We start from the raw sequence: 12,351 nt of genomic DNA, 5'->3' as shown, positions 1-12,351 counted from the left end.
TAAATTGGTCCCATTCATATCACACCACTGTCGATCATAAATATCTATCAGTCATTAAAGGACTTATAACGCAGCCATTCATTTTGCAATACCCACCCATGTTGTTTAAAGACCCTGTAGCATGGAGATACCATAGAGTGGGAAAGCTGGCCCTGCTTAGCTTGATAATCCCCATTACAGATTTTGTACAACTTTATTTGATCTCAATGTCAAAGTACACACACGGCCGAAGGATCTCAACAAGAGTCGTCTGTTACCGATGAGCATACGTTTCAATGCACATAGTTGCTGATGGGCGCTATTCATAGTTTTTCATTATATCCCTCACAATTTGCTTCTCGTCCACTGATTGGTCGAGAGCACTGAAAACAACAAAACATAATTCTACCATAGAAATCCGCATCTCGCTATTCTCCCTAGGGAAATAGTAAAAAACCTGTATCACGCTGGTGAATTTCGCGCCTTTTTTGCTTCACGTCGCGACGCGGAAGATTTCACGTGCAAATGAATGGCTATCGCAGCACCTTCGCTTCGCGAGAGATTTCATGTATAAATGAATGGGTATCGCGGCGCCTTCGCTTCGCGAGAACCACAGTCAATTTTCACATACAAATGAATGAGTATGGCACACCGTAGACAATACGTGTAACGTTAGAGAAAATAACAGACTCAAGCCATCATTCTACCTAAAAAGATGCCCATGGCGTTGTGAAATAGACTATTATGTTACAACAGATAAGCAAACATGGGCTCTAGATTCTATTTCTAGAGATCTTTACGACGTACCGTTGTCCGTACGGCGTAGATCTTGGCCTCATTCAGGTATTAAAGATGAGTAATTATGAGTGTCGTAGACCCCAATAATGCATATGATATAGAATCTAGACACCTGACGTTAGATCAAGATATATTGGAAGGTCGTTCCAAAGTTTTGGGCCGTGTATGAGATAGTATGACCCCCTAACTACGGTATGCTAGATTCGAGGTAGTGTAGGACTGTCTGTAATTTTGACCCGGGAGTTCATGCTCCGCCGTTTGAAATTTGGTCTCACAGTTCATAAACTCGAGTGACATAAAGATGTTGACAAGTAAGTAGGCCCTAGATAGAACTAACGTTAGGCCTGATTATAATTATTTCTAGCATAAGTTAGATCTAGCTAAGCCTATTTCTACCTGTCTAACCGTAGTTTCCGTAATCTGATCCTTATAGAAACCCTAAGGCCTAAACTATAAAGTTAATCACAACTATTGTCAGTAGTTGTACAAGAGTGTCTAGGGTCTATAAACGTTATATAGATGAATCTAGGGTGGTATTCTGAAAATCTTCCTAAGTTTCTTCCTAAGTTTGTTCCTCAGTCAGAAACTTAGGAAGTGCCTAGGAAAGATAAAATTGGTATTCTGAAATTTCTTCCTAGGCACTTCTTAATGCAAATTAGGCCATCCTTAACCCCGCCCACGTCCTTTCCTAAGCCAATACGAAATGTCGTATCATAAGGAACTAACCAATGACAATCGCATATTACTATGACGTAGGGTCAAATACACGAGTGCGCGGCATGTCCCCTATCTCACGCTCATTTCGCGCATCAAAGTACATGTGCGCGCAATGACTGACAAGCGCGCCTATCACGATGCTTGCAGTTTGGGTGGGGCTTTCCCAAATATTTTCCTAAAATTCTTTCCTAAGTGCATTCTAGAATACCAACTTCTTCCTAAGTCAGAAATTTGCATATTCCTGCCCCCTTCCTAAGTTTCTTCCTAAGTATACTTAGGAAGAAACTTAGGAAGATTTTCAGAATACCACTTAGGAAAAAATCCTGACTTAGGAAGAAATTTCTTCCTAGGAAGTATTTCAGAATACCACCCCTAGTCCCAGAACAGAAGTGGAACATGAATCACACGAATTAACGATGGCACTCGATGCTATTGCTAGTGCCTAATCCAACCTTAGACTTGCCGTTACTGAATTTTCTACCCAAATTTACAATGTATACTTGCATTTTTAACAGCAAAGGATTGTCCGTATCCATGTATAGACAGCTAGAAAATGCTAGAAGGACGATAAAAAACAAACAAAAACATAACAGCTGCAGCTCACATCGTTGATCAGCTAAACGTACCGGGACGGACCGGCGTAGAGTAAAATACTAGCTTGATTGACAGCAGGATAAGCGCGTACTGAGTTTGCAGCTTGCGCATGTTTACCAGTAAGGCCAAAAAAAAAAAATTGTTGCATTGGCGTAACCCGCCCGACCCTAAAAATTCCGCCGACCCCATGTTTTTTTATTATTTTTTTTTTTGCTATCGATATCAAATATCTTGTTGATTGCGATCGCGATCGCACAAACCCGGAAGTGGAAACGGCTCTGGGGATATCGGATGTACGAGGGAGAGATCTAGCGCCTCGCATAAGCCTTCCTTGATCAGTACGTCATCTGTTTCCAACATGGACACGTACTCTAACAAGATTTATTCAGTGTATACGTAGCATTCAGACTGCGATGTATTGTGCACAGTTTTGCCATAGGTTTCTTGTGTGGAGAACTTACACGAATCTGTATATGTGGGACTGTAATAGAGATCGCCGTGTGCGATGAAAAGATCGTACATATGGGTCAATTTGCATCTATCTTATCTAAGTCAAAATAGTAAAATATGAAGTGAAAACATTCAGGATAGGGATTTCAACATCTTTAAATTCTGTGAAGGGGTATAATTCCAGTAATATCGGCCTCATAAATGATTTGTAGAATAGATGAACACAGCACATTCGGTGCAGCAGTTGTAACTGTTTACTGAGCTGAGCACGAGTTTTACACGTAAAATGCAGGTAGCAAAAAAAAAAAAAAAAAAAAAAAAATCCGCCCGACTGACCCTATTTGAAAATCTCATGTTACGCCAATGCAACAAATTTTTTTTTTTTGGCCTAATTTGTACAGCAGGTTAGCGGCTGAGCGCGCAGTTGTCTCTTCATAATACGCGTACGCGCTGCCCTCCTCTGCGGCTTTCCCCAAGCATGCATGATTGACCTGTCAATCTTCTCGAAAAGAGTGAAGCAAGATGTCCTAAAAAAGGGTAAATTACAGAATACAAGCAGTAAATTACTCTTAAATTCACTTGGGAGGGATATAAAACAAATATACCAGGCCATTTTTCGAGGCACCGGTTGAAACTATGTGCATGAGGTGACTTCAGTAGCACTATTTTCTGAGGGGCACAGCCCCGAAGAAAATAGTGCTCATGAAGTCACTCTCAGGCCTGGTATATTTGTATATTGTACCCTGATGGGCAGTGAATAATGATCAATTCAATCTGACCATCCATGTTTTCCCACACTACTGGGCCTTCAAAACTAGGTAAAACAATTCAAAAAGTCAAATCTGCAGAAAATTTGAAGCGACTTGTGTTTTCAAATTGCATTTACATCAGCTGAAGAAATATGCACAATGTACATTGTAGATATCTTGTTAGATATTGCCTCTGCTACTATATTTATATGCCCCAACATCCTTACAAATACTGCTCTTCATTTCTACATTACTGCACAAACTTTCAGTCCTTTTATCAACTCAGGTGTAAATTATTTTCAAAATCACTGTTTCAAATTTCACATCAGCCTTGCCATCTCCTCTTGCACTTTCAGCACTGTGTTTACCAAAGCAGTCACTTCAATATATCATCTTACAAAGCCCACTTCACACTGTAAACATCAGTCTGACACATCTTCACTATAATTCATGTTGTATTATTTTTCTTTCTGCAGGCCCACTTACTCTACATTCTGCTGACATGATGCTGTTACAATCAATGAATGTTTCTATGCTCTGCACAAATTCTAGACCTTGAATACTTTTGCACAGACCATTTCATATCAACAAAACATTGTGTCAATTAAACTTCATTCCCCTCTAATGCTTGAAATTCTCCATCACTCATACCTATGTACATGATATTAGGACAGCTCCATACCTCTACAAGTTAAAAAGCAAAATTAGGATGGCAACACTACTAGTATAAACAATTCTACAATACTCTTTTCACAGCAAATATTAGTCCACTGCACATTTCATCCCCTCCCTTTCTTATTATTATACAAATTAGATATATCACTCTCTCTACCATCCCCTCTCCCTATTACTGACAAACCCACCTGCTATCTGAACGATGTCATCCGCCTCCATGTCCAGACACACAGTGCCATTGAGGAGGCAGTTCCTCAGTTCAAACAGACTGTGCAGTGGGAGTGTTGCCACATGAGGTTTACTCCACCTGTCTGCATCAACATCCACATCCTCCTCGTACTTTATCCACCTGAAGGATGTAAAATGCATACAGAGGATGATGACAGCTCATGAACTACAGTTGTATCAATAAATCATGGCTAAATGCAATATTCCAAACCACTTTTGACATTTGGGGTTGTGGGAGTGAACCATTAGTAATGATCCTTGAAAGGATTTATGCCAAAAGCCCCGAAAGACAACAGCATACCCTCATTTCAGTCAACAGGCACGAAGCATTAGAAAAACAAACAAAAGTCATTCAAACTGTTTATACATGACATTTCACATTGAGTGAGGCTTTGGTTAAAGGACAAGTTCACCTTCATAGACATGTGGGTTGAGTGAATAGAGCAATATTAGTAGAACACATCAGTGAAAGTTTGAGGAAAATCGGACAATGTGTTCAAAAGTTATGAATTTTTGAAGTCTCTGCTCACTCAAGGCTGGAAGAGAAGACTACTATAGCTTATGATGTCACATGTGTACAACGATACAAAGAAAGAATAAAGAAAATTTAACATATTTTCACTTTTCTCGCATAACAAAAGAACACTTGACTTCTCTCTTTCAGAAGGCAGGGGGAATAATATTACCCTTAACATACGACATTGCCAAGTCGAAGAGATGTGCACTTTATTCAAAAAGCCAAGTTTTGTGAAATTCTCTTTTTATTTTCTTTATATCGTTGTACGCATGACATCATACACTCTGGTAGTCTTCTCATCCAGCAGTGACTGCGCAGATACTTTGAAAATTCATAACTTTTTAACGGATTGTCCGATTTTCCCAAAGCTTTTACTGATGTGTTTTACTACTGTTGTTGTATTCACTCAATCCACATGTATCTGAAGGTGGACTTGTCCTTTAAACTTACATGAAAAAGTATGACTAAACAGTGAATTTTATCCCCACACCAGCCTTCATGAAGAATAGTATTTGTGGATAATGCCAGACTTTGAATCCTCAAACTGCACGATTGAGTATCCAATTCAAATTCATGAAATTCTTCAGTCGAGATGTTTTCATTGCAACTGATTGACAAATTGCCCTACATCGACGTAAATAAGCACTGAATTGATCAGTGTTTTAGTAGTAGCCATGATAAAAAAATCATGGGCGTACATACTCGAGCAGGATTCGAACCTACGACCTCCTGATCACCGGACAGGCGTCATCTCCACTAGACCACCGAGCTTTCGCCCGACAGCAAGTGTTGGTTCTAATCCTTATAGCACGCAGCGGGTACTGCTTTGTTATTCAAATTCATGAAATTCTTCCGTCGAGATGTTTTCATTGCAACTGATTGACAAATTGCCCTACATCGACGTAAATAAGCACTGAATTGATCAGTGTTTTAGTAGTAGCCATGATAAAAAAATCATGGGCGTACATACTCGAGCAGGATTCGAACCTACGACCTCCTGATCACCGGACAGGCGTCATCTCCACTAGACCACCGAGCTTTCGCCCGACAGCAAGTGTTGGTTCTAATCCTTATAGCACGCAGCGGGTACTGCTTTGTTATTCAAATTCATGAAATTCTTCCGTCGAGATGTTTTCATTGCAACTGATTGACAAATTGCCCTACATCGACCTAAATAATTATTTACGTCGATGTAGGGCAATTTGTCAATCAGTTGCAATGAGTATCCAATGTTATCAACCACTGGACCAACCCACCTTGCCATTTCCTTCCACTCCAACTCCTCACCATCTGACCCATAGCAGAGCTCCTCCATCTCGGTGAAGATCTCATGGGACTCATGTCCCTCCTCCGCTTCATCCCCCAGGATGAACTTTACTCTCTGGGATGCTTGGTCTGTATTAGAGAATAACACTGACTACTGACTACAATTTATCAGATGACTAAACCATCACCAGCACCTGGACATACATGCATGTTTTTTCATTGTTATTGTCACATGAATATCTATGTATGCTGGTTTATATACCAAGGCATTTATATAACAGATTTATTGACTCTTCTGTTGTAATTTCTTTTTACACTGTACCCTCTGTATTTGAAGCATACCTACATAGTAGGACACATTTGACACATTTCAATGACTATGTCATGAATTGCTTGCAATTAACCAACAGATGGTCAATCGATTATTTAAGTAATTAATTTCCCATAGGAAAATTGCCATCATTCTGTCCTATTCTAAGTCACAATGTACACTGATCAGAAAGCAAGCCTAGTTAAAACCACTTATCATCTTCAAATCATATAACAGCAGTAGCAATCATTACCTACAGTCTGAATATCACAGAAATGGATCACTGCCACTTGAAAGGACAGACCTTGTGGCAGTGATCACATCATACAAAACATTACACTAATGAAGTCTAAGAGCATTTCTTCCAGGGTCCCTGTACAATGAAATGCATTAGGAGGCTGATGGATATATTCTTTTTTTTTTGAAGCTGATATCTAATATCAGCTCAGGTGGAAATTCAAGGGAGGGGAAAAAATACCTTGTTTATCAAGAAGAAGTGCATCAGCGCTGGCATTGGGGTCAGAGTTGGGGGAGTAGGCATCACCTGTGGCATTGGTATTGTTTGCTGTGCCACCATTAGCCCCATTTTTATTCTTGGAGCGACTTTTGTTGCGGTGCTTGTGGTGACCATGACCATGGCCATGTCCATGACCATGGCTGTGGTGGTGGTGGTGGTGTTTCTTTTGTGATGAGGGCATCTGTTCCTCATTGAGGGGAACATGGACGCCGACATAGATGGCACGATGTCCTGTGGATATAGAGATTAGAAATATTATAAAGTGCATTACAAATGTAATGTATTATTATCATTATCATCATCAAAAGTAGAGAGAGAGAAAGGTGAGCCACATATTGTGTTAACCTACAGCATCATTCAGCTACATCCTTCTAACGGATGATGAAAGCCCTACACAAGTTTTTTCTTGGTAGCATTACATTCCACATCCTGTATTTTATGTTATTAGAGTTGCCTGCATAGGAAAACCCCCGGAGAACATGTCAGATGAAAACTAGCATTTTTATTTCTTAATACGAACCCGGGGGGGAGGGGGGGGGGGGTGGGGTTAGGGTGGGGGGGGGGTGTGAGAGAGAGAGACCCTTGTTTAAATTTCCATGGTAGTCTAGCACGAGGTCAACATACGTTTCTCCTTGAGAGAGCACATTATATACTAAATGTGCACTCTGCCACAAACAGTGCAGGTTACTGGAAATGCATGCTTTGTTCCTGCCGAGGGGTAAACAAGGCACAACCTCTCGAGGTTGTACCAGACTTATGCTAGGCTGTCTAGAACGAAATCTATACCAGACTCACTCCAGACTGGCATTTTGTGATGTGACCATTTAGAGTCTTTATCGTCTGACGAAAACACGGCACAACCTCTGGAGGTTGTGCCCTGTTTTGGGGGACTCTAAATGGGGAATAACATACACCCTGCATTCACATTAGTCCCTGCAGGGAAATTCCCGCACTGCAAAATTTTCCCCTCTAAAACCATAGTGTGGATGCTCACTGGGACTCGTCTCCCCCCCCCCCCCCCCCCCCATAAAGCAAGTAAGGTCCTGGGACAACCAGATGTATTCATCAAATTTGCGCATGTGTGAAGTCTGTTTTCAAGTGGCAGGGCTTGCCCCAAGTCCCCACTGCCCACGCAGTTCGGGGACAGTCAAGATACATGTAGCAGCACTGTGGATGGTCAGTCGTTAAAAAAATAAGATCTCTGGTGACTGTCCCGCCACACGGTGTCTAATGTGAATGCAGGGACAGGATTCTGTAATTGATTTAGGAACTGTCTGAACTGGGACTTAAAGGTCAGCGCCCAAATATTTCATACAGCGGAATAGTCTCATGCACCAATTTGCAGATTACTTCATAAGCACCTACTCATCCTACTACAGACAACAGAGATTAAAAAAGAAACATGTAAGTTCAGTGATGGTCAAAAAGAATTGAGGACTACTGCAACCCTTTGGTGAAGACAGACAAACAAAATATGGGAAAGTCTGCTTGACTCTGACTGTCTATCCAAATCCATATATTCACTAAAAGCTTCATCCTGTAGTTTGTACAGCATTTCATGACTTGCCACCTCTGGATCACAATGTCCTGTGACAGTGATGCCAGGGTAACGATGAATAAACACAAATTCCCGTGATGTTTTCCCCCTGCCTAAAAAGGAAAGAGTATCACATTTCTGTTTTTGACAGTATGATGAGGAGTAACTCTACAGGAGCCAGACAGCATCAATAGCAGAGAAAGGTTCAAGGGGTTGATAAAATTATATCCTCAGGAGGAGATTTTTTCATCAATACCACTGGACTGATCATGCCTTTTTTTCTCCCCTTCTTCCCCATATGGTTCAATGTTGTTACAGCTTGGTGCTTGTGGCCAAATAAGCTGACAGGAAGAATAATGAAATAAAGGTTATTCCTTCTCAAACTCTATTTTCTTCAAGAACACTTTTCCCCCTAACTATTTAAATCCTTCTGTTTTCTGACTCTCCTTCTCTTTCTTTCTCTACATCATCCTCTCCCTCCTCTGCCTCTCTGTCTATTCTGTCTATGTATGCGTGATGTTATTTCTATCTATTTTGCTATTTTGCATGTTATTAAACTTCTATCGCATCTTATTTTCATTCTATATAGCAGTTTCTTTCAATCTTTAAGGTCCATTCACTCTCTACAACATCTAATGCCTGCTTTGGGCTTTTTAGTCTAAATTCTATCACAAAAGATCACTTCTCTTTGATCATGATTCACAGAAAGAGTGCAAAGAGTGCAGGTGTACAAGTAATGAAGCAATGCAAAAGAACATTGTTAGAAGCTGAAATTTAGCACCATGGTGTTTTGATAATAAGTTATAGAATGGGTAGTGAAAATTCTGCAATCTCATTGTTCGAAAGCTGTGTGTTGATTTTTACTGGCTGCACGCTGCCTCACAGTGGTAAACGTGTTATAGGGCACTTGTAGCAAGAGCATGCACACTTGTAGCAAAGGTTCACGCACTATTAACCCGTTGAGGACAGTTTGATTTAGCTACAACACGCATTTTCCATAGACACTTGCCTGAGTATACTCAGGATCGTCCTCAACGGGTTAAGCAAGTGTTCGTGCGCTCAGTAAGAGACACCTACATTGTACATGTACATTGGCTAAAAAACATGCATCCAGTACATTTGCCATGCATCCAATTTACTGGATGCATGGTTTTGGGGCTTTCATCTATGGCAAGCCAAGAGGAAATGCATCCAGTAAATTTGCCATCAGGTGACACCATAAAAAATGGATTTCTGGCAAAAAAATTGCCCCCATTCCATAACAGAGATGAGGTACATGTCTTTTCATGCATCAGTCGGAAAAGTTTGCATGTGGTAACCACATGTACAATGTACATGGAATTTAGACTAAAGGTACACTATGTACTTTTTTGCTACATTTTACCAAAAACTACTGTGGTAGACATAGTAATGTCAAATAATTTCAAGATGTTATCAGAATGCTTAGATTGCTAAGAGCTATCATCTATACCCCAAAAATGCTTGATCAAACTACTTCTGAGCAGACAAGAAAGATGAAGCTTGATATATATTTATATATATCCTACATTCTCTTCACCCAAACTTAATCCTGAGAGAGCTTAAGACCAACGGTACATCTCTTGATGATAATCCATGACTGCTGAGATTGTGAAAGGCAATGGATATACAGTACAGCTGTACATCATCACATAAAATCCTTAAGGGCATTGAATGCTCCATTTAAGCATTTTAGAGTTACAATGTAACAGCACACTTGAAATTTGTGACATGATTTTTAGACATGGACAGTAATATAATAGCATTAGAGGGTTTTATACTGTATGCAAAAGAGAACTGGGATTTTGAAGCTCCAGACTGGAAAATGCAATTTATGTATCATGTGTTAAAAGTGATGCAGTAAAACCCTTGCCCTTTTCAGCAGTCCCCCAACTTGTAATAAATCTGACTCGGCCTCAAATCTTTGGCAGACTTCATTTGATGTGTCCAGACAACTCACAGACCAATCTATCACAAAATGCACACACACACACACACACACACACACACACACGCACACAAACTCTTATGATCTTCGTTGCCATTGTAATAAATAAATGCGCTATTAAAACAGACATCCTGCATGATGGAAGAGTATCTCACAAAAGCCATTAAGAATTATTCCACAGCTCTTGATCAATATGGTAACCCCAAATCAAACCCATAACAACTTCTATGAAATTCCCAAATGCTACTACACTAACAAATAAAATCATACAGGATTTCATTTCTCAAATGTTTCCACTGAAAAAAGAAAGAACACAAAATATATTTTTCCAGTAAAAGTGAGACTCATGTATTAAGTTTCCTGGCATCAGCCCATTCACGAAATGTTTTGCTATCACAGATATCGAAACCATCAAAAGTGCAAAGGTGATTTGCCTGAACACAAAAAGCTTGGTATTTGTTGAAGTCAAACATTTGACTATGATGTTAACTACAAATGAAGAGTTTGTTTGCAAAAACCGATAAGTCCATTTTTGAAGATTTTGAAGTACGGTCTCTGTCATAAAGTACAAAATTATACCTTTTAAATGATATATTGGTCGCAGTTAAAAGGTACATTTTTGAAGTTATGGTCAAAAGAAGCAAAAATTTTCTTATTATTCTCTTTATTTTTCTTGACCTTTAAAGATAATATAAAGTTTTGGTTCCTCAAAAGTTTCCCTGAATTTCCTTGTCTTAGTTTGTGTTTCAGGTTAAAGTACCTTTCATATAACTAACACTGTGAGACTTACTCGCCCCAAAGTGCTCTCAAAGTGCTCTCATGCAATAATGGTTTCGTACCAGAGCCGAGGTAATACATGTATTGTACGAAACCATTATTGTATGATAACTGCGACCAGCAGCGTGCAGCCCCATACGCATAGCTAACTGTGACCAGCAGCCCCATACGCATAGCTAAATGGGGCTTCACATTGTAGCATTCAGGATCATGACAGATTTAGTATTGTGGGTAAATATCAACTTAAAATCCAAAAATTTCTTCAATTTGAAGACTTACCAGTTAAGTTGAAGTATTGAAAACAGGCTTCGGGCAACGTTTGGTTTTGCCAATAGTCCCTTTCTGTTCGAATTGATGACTGAATGTGACTCGGTCGAGAGGACCTTGGGAGAGGACCTTGGGAGAGCTACACTGAATTGACGGCCAGCGCATGCGCACACAAACATCTTATCCGTTCATGGATTTGAAATTTGTGCGCATGTGATGAGGCCGTAGTATTCAGTGTATGTAGCTCTCCCAAGGTCCTCTCGACCGAGTCACATTCAGTCATCAATTTGAACAGAAAGGGACTATTGGCAGAACCAAACGTTGCCCGAAGCCTGTTTTCAATACTTCAACTTAATTGGTAAGTCTTCAAATTGAAGAAATTTGTGGATTTTAAGTTGATATTTACCCGCGATACTAAATCTGTCATGATCCTGAATGCTACAATGCGAAGCCCCATTACGCTGTGCGTATGGGGCTGTTGGTCGCTATGCGTATGGGGCTGCTGGTCGCAGTTAATTGCATGATTACTAAGACATGAGAGCACTTTGGGGCGAGTAAGTCTCACAGTGTTAGTTATATGAAAGGTACTTTAACCTGAAACACAAACTAAGACAAGGAAATTCAGGGAAACTTTTGAGGTACCAGAACTTTATATTATCTTTAACCGCAAATATCTCCATTTGACAATTTTGGACTTATCGGTTTTTGCGATCAAACTCTTCAAATGTACCTCTTGTCCATATTCCAAAGTTTGAAATGGTTTTGAAATCATAGATTGTTTGTCTTTTTGAAGCATGTTGCCATGCTCAATTTCCCATCACTTCTATGGTAAGCACATTACTGAAAATAAAATGAAGAAATTATCCATCTATCTAGATAACTTAGATTTAGCAAAATCATGAACATTCAAAAATCAGAAACTCACTGTTTAGAAATTCTATCTGGCTTTTATATAGGATTATATTATCAAACTATGAGTATAATATCTTTAAAGAAATACACCT

General features: G+C 39.7%; 2 protein-coding genes across 3 annotated transcripts in view; both read right to left on the bottom strand.

Moving 5' to 3' along the window:
• The window catches only part of LOC140245027 (electroneutral sodium bicarbonate exchanger 1-like), a 76,817-nt gene extending 70,726 nt beyond the window's left edge, over positions 1–6,091 (bottom strand). For both annotated transcript variants that reach the window (XM_072324615.1, XM_072324616.1), the window contains exons 1-2: positions 5,964–6,091; positions 4,151–4,311 (exon numbers count right to left, since the gene is read on the bottom strand). In XM_072324615.1, the coding sequence (XP_072180716.1) occupies positions 4,151–4,311; positions 5,964–6,022 (220 nt within the window). In that variant the 5' untranslated portion in view covers positions 6,023–6,091. The remainder of the gene's footprint in view (positions 1–4,150; positions 4,312–5,963) is intronic.
• Positions 6,092–6,141: 50 nt separating this feature from the next.
• Positions 6,142–12,351, bottom strand: part of LOC140245524 (uncharacterized) — a 114,852-nt gene continuing 108,642 nt past the window's right edge. The window contains exons 3-4 of the mRNA XM_072325088.1: positions 6,762–7,031; positions 6,142–6,167 (exon numbers count right to left, since the gene is read on the bottom strand). Of these exons, the coding sequence (XP_072181189.1) occupies positions 6,142–6,167; positions 6,762–7,031 (296 nt within the window). The remainder of the gene's footprint in view (positions 6,168–6,761; positions 7,032–12,351) is intronic.

Source organism: Diadema setosum, chromosome 22 (genome assembly GCF_964275005.1).
Source record: "Diadema setosum chromosome 22, eeDiaSeto1, whole genome shotgun sequence".
Taxonomy (NCBI): domain Eukaryota; kingdom Metazoa; phylum Echinodermata; class Echinoidea; order Diadematoida; family Diadematidae; genus Diadema; species Diadema setosum.
This window is presented reverse-complemented; position numbering and strand designations above follow the sequence as displayed.